The following is a 14,005-nucleotide window of genomic DNA, read 5'->3' as shown; positions in this document are numbered from 1 at the left end:
GAAATTTCCTTCAACGCCATCAAGGAAAAGCTATGTGAGTCTCCTATTCTTGCTTTACCAAATTTTGATAAGTTGTTTGAAGTTGAGTGTGATGCTAGTGGCATTGGCATTAGGGTTGTCCTTGTTCAAGAGTACAAGCCAATTGCTTACTTTAGTGAGAAATTGAGTGGTGCCAAGCTAAATTACTCAACTTATGACAAAGAGTTCTATGCCATTGTAAGAGCCTTAACTCATTGGAGCCATTACCTCAAGCCAATGCCCTTTGTTCTTCATTCGGATCATAAGGCTCTTAAGTACATCAATGGGCAGCATAAGCTCAATCATAGACATGCCAAATGGGTTGAGTTCTTACAATCATTCAACTTTGCAAGCAAGTACATAGAAGGGAAGGATAACGTGGTTGCGGATGCTCTATCAAGAAGGTTCATCATGTTGAGTTACATGGAACAAAGAGTGCTTGGATTTGAGCACATGAAAGACTTTTACAAAGAGGATCCAGATTTCAAAGAGGAGTGGGGGTCATTGCAAAATGGACGAGCAAAAGGGGGTCATTACTTAGTCCAAGAGGGGTTCTTGTTTCGTGGAAACCGTTTGTGTGTGCCAAAGAGTCCCTATAGAAGCTTGTTAGTAAGAGAGGCACACTCCAATGGACTTGCCGGGCACTTTGGCATTCAAAATACCTATGACATACTCCAAGAGCATTTCTATTGGCCTAAGATGCTTGGAGATGTCCAAGATGTCATCAAGAGGTGTGCTCCATGTCAACAATCCAGGTCCTACTTCAAAACAGGCCCCTATACTCCTTTACCCGTCCCAAATCAGCCATGGGAGGACATTAGCATGGATTTCATAGTTGCTTTGCCAAGAGCTCAAAGAGGCAAGGACTCCATCATGGTTATTGTGGATAGGTTTAGCAAGATGGCTCACTTCATTGCTTGTAAGAAAACAGAGGATGCATCTAGTGTGGCTGATTTATACTTCAAAGAGGTGGTTAAGCTCCATGGAGTTCCCAAGTCTATTGTCTCGGATAGGGATTCAAAGTTCATGAGCCATTTCTGGAAGTCCTTATGGAAGCTACTCAAGACTAGGCTCTTATTTAGCACCTCCCATCACCCCCAAACTGATGGACAAACGGAGGTGACTAACAAGACTCTAGGGAGGATCCTAAGGTGCACGGTTTCTAAGTCATTGAAGGATTGGGACCTCAAGCTAGCTCAAGCCGAGTTTGCCTTCAATAGGGCTCCTTCTACAAGCACGGGCAAGTCTCCATTTGAAGTTGTTTATGGCGCCAACCCCCTCATGCCCACTGATTTGGCACCCATCCAAAGGAAAAAGTTTGATTTCGATGCTAAGAAAAGGGTTGAGCAAATGCTACAAATCCATGCTCAAGTTAAGAAGCAAATTGAGAAAAAAAATGAAGCATATAAAGCAAGGGCCAAGGGTCCTAAGCAAGCCACGAACTTTGAAGTAGGGGATCTTGTTTGGATAAACCTAAGAAAAGAAAGATTTCCAGCCAAAAGGGAGAGCAAGCTCATGCCAAGAGCGGATGGTCCATTTGAAGTCCTTGAAAAGATTGGGTCCAATGCCTACAAGATTAACTTGCCCGGAGATTATGAGGTCCATGGTACATTCAATGTTGGGGATTTAAGTCCTTATTATGAAGAGATTATTGATGATAATGGCCAGGATTTGAGGACAAATCCTTTTCAAGAAGGGGAGATTGAAGAGAATTCAACCGAGGAAGCTCATTTAGAACCCGGTTTTGGACCTTGCACAAGATTGAGATCTAACATGAATTCCGTCTAAGAAGTCGTGCCTTTTTCCAGCTTGGGACTATTCCTTGGTGAGTTTAGGACATTTTATTGTAGGAACTTGTATCCCAAAGAGTTTCCTATCAAGAGTTACAAAGCTAAACAAAACCGAGTGCATTGAGGACCACGGCTGGGGCATGCTTAGACTTTTGTGCTTTATGTCGCTATCAACATTCCTCTTTTGATCAAACATAGCTCAAGGGGCCCTTAAAAGAGTTTTTGCAGCATTGCCAAAGTCATCCAAGTGAGTCCAAGTGTGCATAAACAAGACTTGAGCTAGTAAACAAGGGATTGTTGTACTATTAGTTTATTTTCTATCTTTTATGCTTTATGTCCTTTTCTTTTCTGATTTCTTGTAAGGCCTTGGCTGCCGTGTTTGGTGTTATTAGCAGCCCCTTTTGTGGCCATAGGATGCTATCTTAGATGAAGGGAGGAGATTGTCTTGCTTGTCCTATAAAAGCAAGCACAACCCTTAGCCAAAATCAGATTATTTTGAATGACAAAAACCCTAAGAAGCAGCCTGCTTTCTTTCTTATCTATCTTTGCTTTGTGCTTGATAAACTCCCTTGCTTAGTGCTAGGAGGTTGGATAAGTCCTTTGATAAGTGCTTGGACGAGTCCTAGGCTTAATTCATTGCTTTGTGTTCGAATTAAGTCATACCTTGAGTCCTAAACAAGCTGAGTTTTCCTTGTTTGTTGCTTGAGTATTTTCGTGCCAAAACTTGCTCAAATCTGATAGTTTTAGTTCAGTCGAGTAGTGAGTCACACTTACATTGTCACAATAGATAGTTGGTGGTTTTGTGACGGATATGAGAAGTTCGTGAAGCAGCGACGTGAGCCATACGACTTCAGAAGTTGTGTCAGTTATGGCACTGATAAGATGATATTTTACGTATTTTTGACCCACATTTTATCTCTTTTTTAAACGAAATTAGTAACCCGAGTTAACTTTATCGACCCATTTTAGTCTTGTATAGAATATTACTTGATTAGTTTAGAAAATGTCATTTTATATTATTTGTCGAGATTTGGTATTGCTCTCGTATCAATACTATATATTAAATCCAGAAATCAAGGGACTTCAATGTAATTAAAGAAAGTTATACAAATTAATTATACTATATAGTTTTACATCAATAGTACTATGTGATGGACCCGATTAAGGGATCTAAATGCAAATATTATATAGTTTGGGTTAAAATTGAGTTATATAAAAGCTTGGTAATTTTCCTAAACATTTGTAAGAGACTAAAACATGGTCAATTTCCTTAAATTAAAATAATTAATTAAGGTCAATTTTTTTAAAATAAAATAATTAATTATGATGGTCAATTTCAAAGAGACTAAAAGAAAAAAGATCTTGGTAATTTTCCTAAATATTTATAGAAGACTAGAAGATGGTCAATTTTTTTACAATAAAATAATAAATTTGTATAAACATGCACACTTATGGTATTATTTATTATCATCATAAAATTATGTATGAAGGCAGACAAAATGAAATGACCCGGGGTTTGGGTAATGGGCCATGCTCTCTTCGTCTGCCTTCATTTTTGTTGTTGTTGTTTCGGAGGCAGACGAAGAGAGCAGCAGTAGCAGTAGTTTTAGGGGTTTTCAATTTTGTTCTACCAAACAATCCAAAATCCCGGATCATTTCATTTTGTCTGCCTAAACATTCATAGAAGACTAGAAGATGGTCAATTTTCCGAAACATGGCCCATTACCCAAACCCCGGGTCATTTCATTTTGTCTGCCTTCATTTTTGTTGTTATATAAAAGCTTGGTAATCCCCCCTACTACTAAGAGAATAAAAACTCTAAGTAGTTTTCCCGCCTAAGAAAATAACTCTCAAAACTATATATGGAAACAATATTATATTTATATTTATCTCTTTTACAAAAACAATTATTATCCCTAATTTATTAATATACAATCATTCCCATAAATGTTATCCTTCATCAGTTAGACTTAAAATATGGTTTTCTATGACGTAGCAAATTTTTATTTAAATAAAAAAATATTAGTTAATTATTTATAAATTGTCTTTTTAAATGCATAGTATATTGTTTTTACATATTTCCCCGACTACTAAGAGAATAAAAACTCTTAGTAGTTTTCCCGTCTAAGAAAATAACTCTCAAAAGAATATATGGAAACAATATTACATTTATATTCATCTCTTTTACAAAAAACAATTATTATCCCTAATTTATTAGTATACAATCATTTCCATAAATGTTATCCTCTATCAGTTATACTCTAAAGTTACGCAAATCTCCTTTTTGTAGTATTATCCTTCATCAGTTAGACTCAAAATATGGTTTTCTATGACGTAACAAATTTTTATGTAAATAAAAAATAAAAATAAAAAATATTAGATAATTATTTTAAATTGTCTTTTTAAATGTGTAGTATACTAATTTTACCTGTTTTCGTTATAAAGTAATACACATTTTAATTAGATCTTACAGCACTTAATTTTATTTTATGTCATATCATATAACGATATAACATTATAGTTAAAAACAATTTCAGACAAAAATAACTTATAAAGTGTCTTTTGATTGTAGTAAACTTTCGTTTTCTATCTCTTACTAAGATTATATTTGTACTCCGTACATTATAACATTAAACTCCAAGTATAGTTAATTTATACAATTAATTTAATAAGAAAATTTCTTTATAAAACAAATCTAAAAAATACCGTGCTGTAGCACGGGAACTATACTAGTTTTCCTAAACATTCATAGAAGACTAGAAGATGGTCAATTTTCCGAAACATGGCCCATTACCCAAACCCCGGGTCATTTCATTTTGTCTGCCTTCATTTTTTTTTTTTTTTTTTGGAAAATGAGGACAATTATATTAAACAAAGACAGGAGAGTTCAATACAAATTAAGGGGGAGGGTCCGGGGATAAAGGGGTACAAATGTTTGCAAGATCCAAATTATACAAGGATAAAATAAAAGGGGGTACAACATCCCAGCTAAAAAAACCGCCACTGGAGCTTGAGTCGTGCAAGGCGAATTTAGAAATGCCATCCGCCACATGATTCGTTGATCGCTTCTCATAGATAATGGTCGTTGAAGGTGAGACTTTTAAAAGTTCCCTGCACTCCAAAATGATATTAGTAAAAGGTCCACATGGAGCCGAATTACCCAAGATCGCATTCACCGCAAGAGTACAATCAGAACTTATAATGAAATTCCCAACATTGGAAGCAGCAAAATCAATACCATTCCTTATCGCAATGAGCTCGGAGACGAAGGGGTTAGGGGATAAAATTCTAGAGGACCAACCATAAATCCAAACACCTAAAGAGGAACGAGAAACACACGCAAGACCGGCAAGGGAGGAGGAAGGACAGAAAGCCGCATCGACGTTGATCTTAGACCAACAAGGCGGGGGAGGGGCCCAACGGTTTGGGTAAAAAGGGGTGACAGGAGCTGGGCAAGGGGACAAGGGGCTGGCAGGTGGCGGGGTCAGGTTAGGCGTGTTGTGGGGGACGAAGGAGGGTGTACAGGTGCTGATGGTTTGGGCAGCGGACCATTGGGAGGCAAGGAAAGAAGAGTGGTTGATCCAATTAGTGTCAAGGGGAGGGTTAGCACCAGAGAAGACAAAGTCGTTGCGCCTGAGCCAGAGGCGCCAAGTGAGAAAGGAGAAAAGAGTAATCCAAGATTTATTAGTGGAGGTGCAGTTTGTTTTTATCCAGGTTTGAAGGGGGAGGGAGTAGAAATCAGCGGTGAGGGTGAAGTTGTCCCAGACAAAGCGGGCATGGGCGCAATCGCGGAGAATGTGAAGAGAAGATTCATCAGTCGAAGGGTTAGAGCAGGCTATGCATTGAGGAGAGGGAATGACAGATCTTTTGTACAAGGTGAGGTTATGTGGGAGTTTGTCCCACTAGGAAAGCCAAAGGAAGAGCTTGATGCGGGGTTGGGAGGGGATGTCCCAAAGCCAGGTCAGGTCAGAGGGGGGCATCGGGTTGTCCGGGTCACCTAAGATGAGGTTATAGGAAGTACCAATGGAGAACTTATTCTTGGAGGCAAGGGACGAAGTAATGAGGTCAGGAAGGGGGTTCGAAGGGAGGGGGATAGAGAGAATAGTTTTGATGAAGGAGGGGGGGAGGTTATAGTCAAGAGCGTCAAGGTCCCAATTTCCATTAGTGATGATTTTTGACAGGAGGTCAGTGTCAGAAGAGGGGGAGAGGGGTCCGTGAAGACAGTTTCTTAAAGGTCCAAGGGGGGACCAATTGTCATACCAAAGGCGGATGGTGGAGCCATCGCCTATGGACCAAGTGAGGGAGGGTTGGAGGAAGGACCAACCATTAACAATGCCTTTCCAGATGTGTGAGCCACGCCTAAAGGAGGGTTGGGTAAGATTAGTGTGAAGATATTTGCTATGCAAAGCAATGGAGGCGGAGTTGCCTTTGAGGCAGAAGATTTTCCAGGCAAGCTTGGTAGAATAGGCATCATTTAAAGGTCGGGCTCTTTTAATTCCTAGCCCTCCATTAGCTTGAGATTTCGTTACTAGGTCCCAGTTAGTGAGATGGAGTTTACGAGAGGAGAGGCTGGACCAAAGGAAGGATCTATTGATTTTATCGATGAGAGAAGAAGTAGAAGAGGGGAGGTGGAGACATTGCATGAGGTGGGAGGGGATGGAATTGAGAGTGGATTTGATGAGGCAGAGTCTTGCAGGGCGAGAGAGGAAACGAGTCTTCCAATTGGCAAGTTTTGCATTAATTTGGTCAATGATTGGCTGAAGATCGGTTTTGTTAGGTTTGCGGGGGAGGAGGGGGAAACCAAGATAAGTTCCAAGGTTGGAGGCTTTCTTAATGCCAAGAGAATCTTCAAAGAGGGAGATGTTGTGGGGGGACGTCTTCTTAGAGAAGAAGAGTCGGCTCTTTGAAGTATTGATTTTTTGGCCCGAAGACGAACAAAATTGGAGAAAAACATCCTGTAGGGCACACAAGTTGTTTTCGGAAGCCCGTCCAAAGAGGAGAATGTCATCCGCGAAGAGAAGGTGGGAGAAGGTGGCTCCCCCTTTTCCAAGAGGGAAAGGAGTCCAACTAGAGTCCGCACAAGAAGAGTGAATGGATTTGGAAAGGGCTTCCATGCAGAGAATGAAGAGGTAGGGGGAGAGTGGGTCGCCCTGGCGGAGGCCCCTAGAGGGGAGGAAAGAGGGGGTAGGGGTTCCATTCAAGGTAACAGAGGTGGTAACAGTGGTGACACAGTTCATGATGAGAGAGATTGTGTTACTGTCGAATTTGGAATCGGAAAGGCACGAGTGTATGAAATCCCACTCAAGCCGATCAAAGGCTTTTTCTAAATCGAGCTTAAGGGCGAACCAGCCTTTCTTACACCTGGACGCACTCAACGAGTGAATGATCTCAGAGGCGATGATGTAGTGGGAATCGGTACCCCGGCCAGGAATAGAACTTCCTTGGTTAGGAGAAATTATAGTGGGCATGATGGGTTTGAGACGGTTAACAATGATTTTGGTGACAATCTTGTAAACCGTGTTGCAGAGGCTTATGGGCCGGAATTGCTTAATAGAGTTTGGGGAGAGAGTTTTGGGAATGAGGGAGATTGTAGTAGCATTAATGATGGGGGGGATGGTAAGGGTGTCAAAAATATTTAAGATGAAGGGAATGAGGTCAGGGGAAATGGTGTTCCAACAATGTTTGAAGAAACCAGCATGAAAGCCGTCGGGTCCAGGGGCTTTTCCAGAACCTAAAGAAAAAAGAGCGGCGTGAATTTCCTCTAAAGTGGGTTTGGTGCAGCAGTGGAAAGAAGGGCAGGCCACGGGGCTAGGCCTAGAGCACGAGTCCTTTTGAGAGGTATATAAATTAAGGAAGAAGGAGGTTATGTGTTGAGCAAGACCTGTCGGTGAGTCATAAGTGTTGCCCACGTCATCAGTCAAGCAAAGAATGCGGTTGTGGACACGGCGGATAGTAACAGATTTATGGAAGAAGGCGGTGTTGCGGTCTCCATCATTGAGCCAGTTGACTCGAGAACGGTCCTTCCAGTAAGCACACTCAAGGTCAAGAATGCGGTTGAGGGCAAAAGAAAGGGAGTCATTAAGATCAAGGAGAAAGGAGGAGTTTGGGTGGAGGCAAAGTTGGGCTTGAGTACCTTTAAGGCGGTTAATGAGGGTTTTCTTTTCCTTAGAAAATTTCCCTATGGTGGTGGAGGCCCAGGTGGAGAGGTGTGTACTAAGGAGGCCAAGTTTAGTGGGAAGGATCCCGTCTAACCCGCACCAGGTAGTGAAGACAAAAGGGTGGAAAGATGGCTCTCGAAGCCAAAGGGATTCGAATTTGAAGGTCGGGGGGGTGGAGGTGGGGGTGGCAATGACGGTGTCAAGGAGGATAGGGCAGTGGTCAGAAGAGAGCCGGATGAGGTGTTTGTTGTGTGAGTTAGGAAAGATATCCAGCCAAGCATGGTTAACCCAAACCCGGTCGTAGTTTTAGGGGTTTTCAATTTTGTTCTACCAAACAATCCAAAATCCTTCATTTTCTTTACATTTCTTAGTTTAATTTAGTTAATAATTATAATTTACAGCAATTATATAAAGATCTACCATTTCACTTTCATTTAAATTCAAGTATTGGTATTAATTTCTTCTCTCTCCTTTTACTTATTGTTATTTAAATTAATGTTATGTTTTTAGTTAGTTTAGTCTTTTTAAATTAATTAAAGTTTTAGTCTATAATCCTCTTATCATGTTTAATTAGTGTTAGTTTAATCATATTTATTCATTAGATTTGTTTAGAATTGGAATCTTTATTATTAAATTATACTTAATCTTATGTCTAGAGTAATTATTATAGATGTGTCTTATGTTAGATTAGTAATGAGTAATGAGTAATTTTCTCTCTAGGGTTTAAGTAATCCCTAACATATCAAGTTTACGTGATTAAATCTCATTTTGATTAGTTGTTGAGTAATTGGTTTGGGTTTATTAAAGGGTTTGACTTGTCATGTTCTATTTGGGATTGTAGTTGACTTTTGACCCTTGACCGTCGACGGGAGTTGGCTAGGTTGGGAGTCGACTCACCTCATTTAGACTAGTTGCCAACTTGAGTTGAACCCGGGAGGGAGAACTTGAGAAGGGTGCCTTTAATTGTCGGTTTGAACTCTACCTTTAGGAAAAGGATTGATCGAGACGATCGGGAAGATAACGTGGGCTTATTGACCTTAGCTTAGGATAAAGGATTCCGACTCACGAGCCCGAGAGGGAGGTGATCAGGAGGACTATCGTCCAAACGCGAACCCGGGAGGGAGGTGGAAGGTAACTTAGAGGCGTTTTCCCCTAGACATTATCCAATGACTTGTTGACGGGATTCGTGATTGCAAATGAGGTGTGTTAGTAGAGAAAATCGGATCCTAGTCTTTTCTTTTTATTTAGACCTTTACTATTTCTATTACTTACTTTCTTACTTTAGTTGTCTTAGTTAGTTATTAACTTAGTTAATCAGTTTAATATCAATCATATTCTTGATTCGCGTAGCTAACTTATAATCTAAGACGAAACTAGTACTCAAACTTGATCTCCTTGTGGTTCGACCTCGACTGCCCTACTAATACATACATTATAAGTTAATTTAGTTGAGATATTTCTTTGATTGGGGAGTGCGACAAACCCTACTATCAACGGAACTAGGCCTCAATGGAGGGTCGAGATAGCGATCTTTGTTTTTTGGAGGACCAGGATATGGGGTTATTCCCAAGGTAAACAAGGTAACCTGTTGGGGCGGGTGTACTCTCATGCATATTATATTTTTGAAGTAGGTAGGAGAGATATTTGGTCCGATTTAGGTGTAGACCGGTATTTTTGGTTATGAATTCAATGCCAAGAAAATAGGATAGAGGGCCAAGATCTTTTAGAGAAAAATTTTGGGAAATACGAGCGATAAAATCTCGAAGGAGGGTGGTAGTGGAGCCGGTGCCGATGATGTCGTCAACGTAGACAAGAACATATAAAGTGGTGTTATTTTTGTTATAAATAAAAAGTGAAGGGTTTGAGAAAGAATTAAGAAAATCAGAGGCAAGAAGGTAAGTTTTGAGTTCAGTATATCAGGCTCGCTCGGCTTGTTTGAACCCATATATATATATATATATATATATATATATATATATATATATATATATATATATATATATATATATAGCTTTGCGGAGTTGACAGACATATATGATCGGGTTTGTCAGTATCAATAAAATCAGGGGGATCTGTGTCAGTAAGACGCCCTTGAAGAAAGGCGTTGTTGATGTCAATTTGATGAAGGTGCCAATTGTTTGTCACAGCGAGAGTAAGAATGAGACAAATGGTAGTGGGTTTAGTCCGATTATTAAACCCACTGCCATTCGTCTCATTCTTAATTTACAATAACTACTGGAAAATTACTAATTAAGCATAAAAAACAAGTTAAGCATGCCAATTTATTCTTTAAAACACGCAAATTCGAGTCTGATTGTCTAAAGAAAGGTTAAGATAGGGGTAAAATGCTGGAATAAAAATACTACTTATCACTTTGTATACACTTAAAACTTTACTCGTCTACGAGACTACGAGTAACCTGGCTTAACTAAGTTATGGGCGGCTTTTAATGCAAGAATTAAGCAAACAACAAAACATAGTTTATAGCATAATCTATCATATTTTTTCCTATTACGCTCTCTCATGCATTTGAATGCTCATTGGGTTTGAAGCGCTAGTGGTTAGTGCACAGGGTTATTTCCCAAACCATGTGCTAAATTCAACTTCGTGAGTTATTGGAGGCTGTTAGGATTTGAACCTGTAACCTCTGATCACACTGGCTGTGATACCATAAGGAAGAATGATTTCGGGGTAATCCACTATATGTAGAGGAGACGGATATTTATATTAAAACATAAGAGAACACACAAAACCCATTAGGGTTACTAGGTACGCTATTATTGTATGTACATGTCCGAAAAGGCTAGGGTTTTGTAATATGCTCGTTAAGTGGGGGAACATATACTCACATGTGGTAAGAGATAAGATAACTAAATTGTCCACCAACTATAAAAAGAAACAAAATACAGGAAAATAAAGAAGGTGTGTGGTTGATAAAAATTTATAAAAATAAAGAAAGGTAAAGGGCATCATATTCTATGATATTGATATATGCACATTGTGGAATAAGGTGAATATATAACTAGGTATAACTCTCTATAAATAGGATGAATGGACGAATGTTTATAGCATAGCAACACATAGTTTTATAAGAAATCGAGTGTTGTACCTAGTCGAGGTATGTAGTCACATTTTGTGCCTTAAGATATCAACGTTTGTAAACTCGGGTCTTTGCCTATGTTCGTTTTAGATTAAAATCTCTCATAACCTTTTTATTTATTTATTTTTGTTTATTTAAATCAGTTTTAAGTATTGTCTTGGTTTGGGTTGGTCTTAACCAATATATAATTTGTATTTGTGAAATAGTATGTCTTGCTTAAGAACGTTTGAATAAAGACCTCATACAACCTTCATTTTATTTTAGCTTACGATAGTAAATGTCTTGTTAACTTAATACACGGTTATTTGGCTATATACTAAATTGTTTGTATGATTTGCTTTGTAACAACAGAGATCAAACAAAGAATATGGCTTCGATTCAAGTGAAAAATCAAGTGAGTGAGCAGCAGCTCATTGCCAACATGAAGAACCAAACCCTACATGAGCTTCATTCGGAACGTTATGTTAAGTATTCGCCTGGACCAGGCCCGCAACCACCTACTATTGACGCTGGTAAGGAAGTGACATTTGACGGGTTTGTGTCGAAAGGAGCAGTGATTTATGCTGGCAATGCAATTGGGACATCGCCTGCTTGGGTCCTAGCTTGGGACACAACTGCTGAAACACTCCTCCCTCCCAGACCCAACAAGGTACCAAACACGCATCTATCTATTATTTTGCTATATATAGTCGATTTTGCCTCGTAATTAATAAACATAAGCAATATATATATTTTATACATATGTTTTTTTGTAGGTTTATGTTACCTGTGGCTCTAAGTACGATATTGAAAAGATGACCGACGAAGAAATTCTTAAGAAACTGGATGAATCAATTTCGCCTGTGGGTGTCGCCTCTGACCCGATTACCAAGGCCACCATTCACACGGAATTGCGTCATTTGATCCCTAATGGCAATTCCCTCAAGGCAACCTTCGGACAACTTATTGGTTGAACTAGCTCAACAATTCTATATAAACTAAGATAACGGAAAAGTATACTATATATAATAAATAAATCAAGCACGGGTATTACTACTTAATCCGGCTTACTTGGTTACTTATCGTTTTATTTCTACTACGTACCATACCACCTTATTATGGTTTGGTTATAAAAACAATGTAATGGTTAATTGGGGTTTCTAACCTCTTGTATACATACCATATATAAACTGTTACTTCTATTATCTTAAAATTTGTATGACTTTATTTGTCGTTCATAAGATAATACTTCAATGCCTCTGTTTAAGTGATTGTGATTATTATACAACTCAACAACTGTTCGAAGTTTCTTTCACCTAATTCAAGCACACTTATGAAAATGACTTAAAATGTGGGGAGTAATGTTTAAAAACCTAACGCGTCGTCATCCCATAACCTCGCTGCTGAAGGGTGCCGCAATGCAAGTACCATAGTAGTAGAAGGTTTTTTTGTAGGTTTATGTTACCTGTGGATCAGGGTATGAGTTTCTAAAAGTTGTTCCGCCAGTAATAATTTGCGTGTGTTTGGTTGTCTTTGTTTTCTTCACAATCAACACAATAAAGGGGATAAATTCGCCAAGCTAGGTCGTAAGTGCGTGTTTAATTTGTTGGTTATCGTCACAATAAGATTTGGAGCGCGGTAATTTCTTTGTTTCGCGTGCTGTTCATTTTTACGAAGAATCCTTACCCTATATCGCGTTGGGTAAGAAAAAACACAAAAAAAGAGAGAAACCCCTAGGGATATGCAATGACGTCGGCCAAATTTTCTTCGAAAAATTCATCTTCAACTGTAAAAACTTCATCTACGATGAACCAAAGTAAGTTCAATCTTCTTTTTCAAAATAATGTAGAGGAATTACCGGCACTAACCAAGGTCGCTCAAGGACCTACAAGTGCAGATGTGCTTAAAGAGAAGCCAATTCATAAAGTTGTGGGAATCCCTGCACTAAATCTTGAGCTTTTGGTGGAGGATGTAACAGAGGACGAGCCTAAGGTTATTACTACGCCGAGTTTGGCGGTTATTGAGGAGGAACCATCTGGGTTACTTCAATTTACTACAGAGGAGGTGAAAGTGGAGCTTGACTACTGGCGGAACTCTGTTTATTGCTTCATCTTAGGAGCTAACCCTCCCTGGGAAATTGTGGAAGGCTACACACTACGCCAAATCTAGCCATCAATAACGAGCGTATCACAACGGTTTAATGCATATATAATAACGAAACTTAGATTACCGTTTTCCAAATATTGGCGGAAACCTAGACCGCGCTAATAAGAATAACGGTTTTCCTCGAAAACCGTTATTATAATGTGACAACGGTTGTTTAAGAAACTGTTATCAAAAACGTTTAACGGTTTCCAAAAACTCGTTATAAAATCACTCTTATTAACGGTTGTTAGACAACCGTTACCAGTTTAAGAAAACAGCGTTTCGAAAACCGTTACTAAATTAACACGAGCAACGGTTTTTGGTACCCGTTGTTATGTTATAGCTACGGGTTTCTTGTAACCGTTATCATTTTCTATCATGAAAGAACGGTTCCTCTGTACCCGTTGTTATTTATCATTTACGGGTTAAAAATAACCGTTGTAAACTTTTTTTTCAATGTTTAATATTCAACCCATGCATGTATGATAAATAATGAACAATTGCATGCATTGTCTTGTTTGACCATTATTATTATCCGTCCATTATTATATTCACACATGCATACATATTTTCCTATAAATATCACTTATAATGTGATCAATTAACCATATGCACCAATTCAAAGTTCAATTAATCATAGCCTATACTTTTAATTAAAAATATTACACTTCGATCACCATGACTTTATTTGTCGTTCATAAACATAAATAATTAGTCACAAACACTACTCTTAGAGATTTGTAATCAAATATTGACAATAAACTAACGTTGAATACTAAGCCTTCCCACTAAGCCTTCCTTTGGGCCGACTTAGT

At 38.8% G+C, this 14,005-nt stretch overlaps 1 protein-coding gene across 1 annotated transcript; it reads left to right on the top strand.

Moving 5' to 3' along the window:
- Positions 1–10,986: 10,986 nt before the first annotated feature.
- LOC141611263 (uncharacterized) lies at positions 10,987–12,250 on the top strand. Its single transcript, XM_074429764.1, has 3 exons — positions 10,987–11,084; positions 11,418–11,715; positions 11,822–12,250. The coding sequence occupies exons 2-3, from the start codon at positions 11,434–11,436 to the stop codon at positions 12,017–12,019; spliced, it is 480 nt and encodes a 159-aa protein (XP_074285865.1). The 5' UTR covers positions 10,987–11,084; positions 11,418–11,433; the 3' UTR covers positions 12,020–12,250.
- The last annotated feature ends 1,755 nt before the right edge of the window (positions 12,251–14,005 follow it).

The sequence above is a fragment of the Silene latifolia genome, chromosome 11 (genome assembly GCF_048544455.1).
Source record: "Silene latifolia isolate original U9 population chromosome 11, ASM4854445v1, whole genome shotgun sequence".
In the NCBI taxonomy this organism is placed as follows: Eukaryota; Viridiplantae; Streptophyta; class Magnoliopsida; order Caryophyllales; family Caryophyllaceae; genus Silene; species Silene latifolia.
Note: the sequence above shows the minus strand (reverse complement) of the source record. Positions and strands in the feature narration are given on the sequence as shown.

Coding starts and splice junctions, on each gene's coding strand:
- LOC141611263 (XM_074429764.1), top strand. CDS start 11,434: ATGGCTTCGATTCAAGTGAAAAATCAAGTGAGTGAGCAGCAGCTCATT. Junction 11,716..11,821: donor TCCCTCCCAGACCCAACAAG/GTACCAAACACG, acceptor GTTTTTTTGTAG/GTTTATGTTACCTGTGGCTC.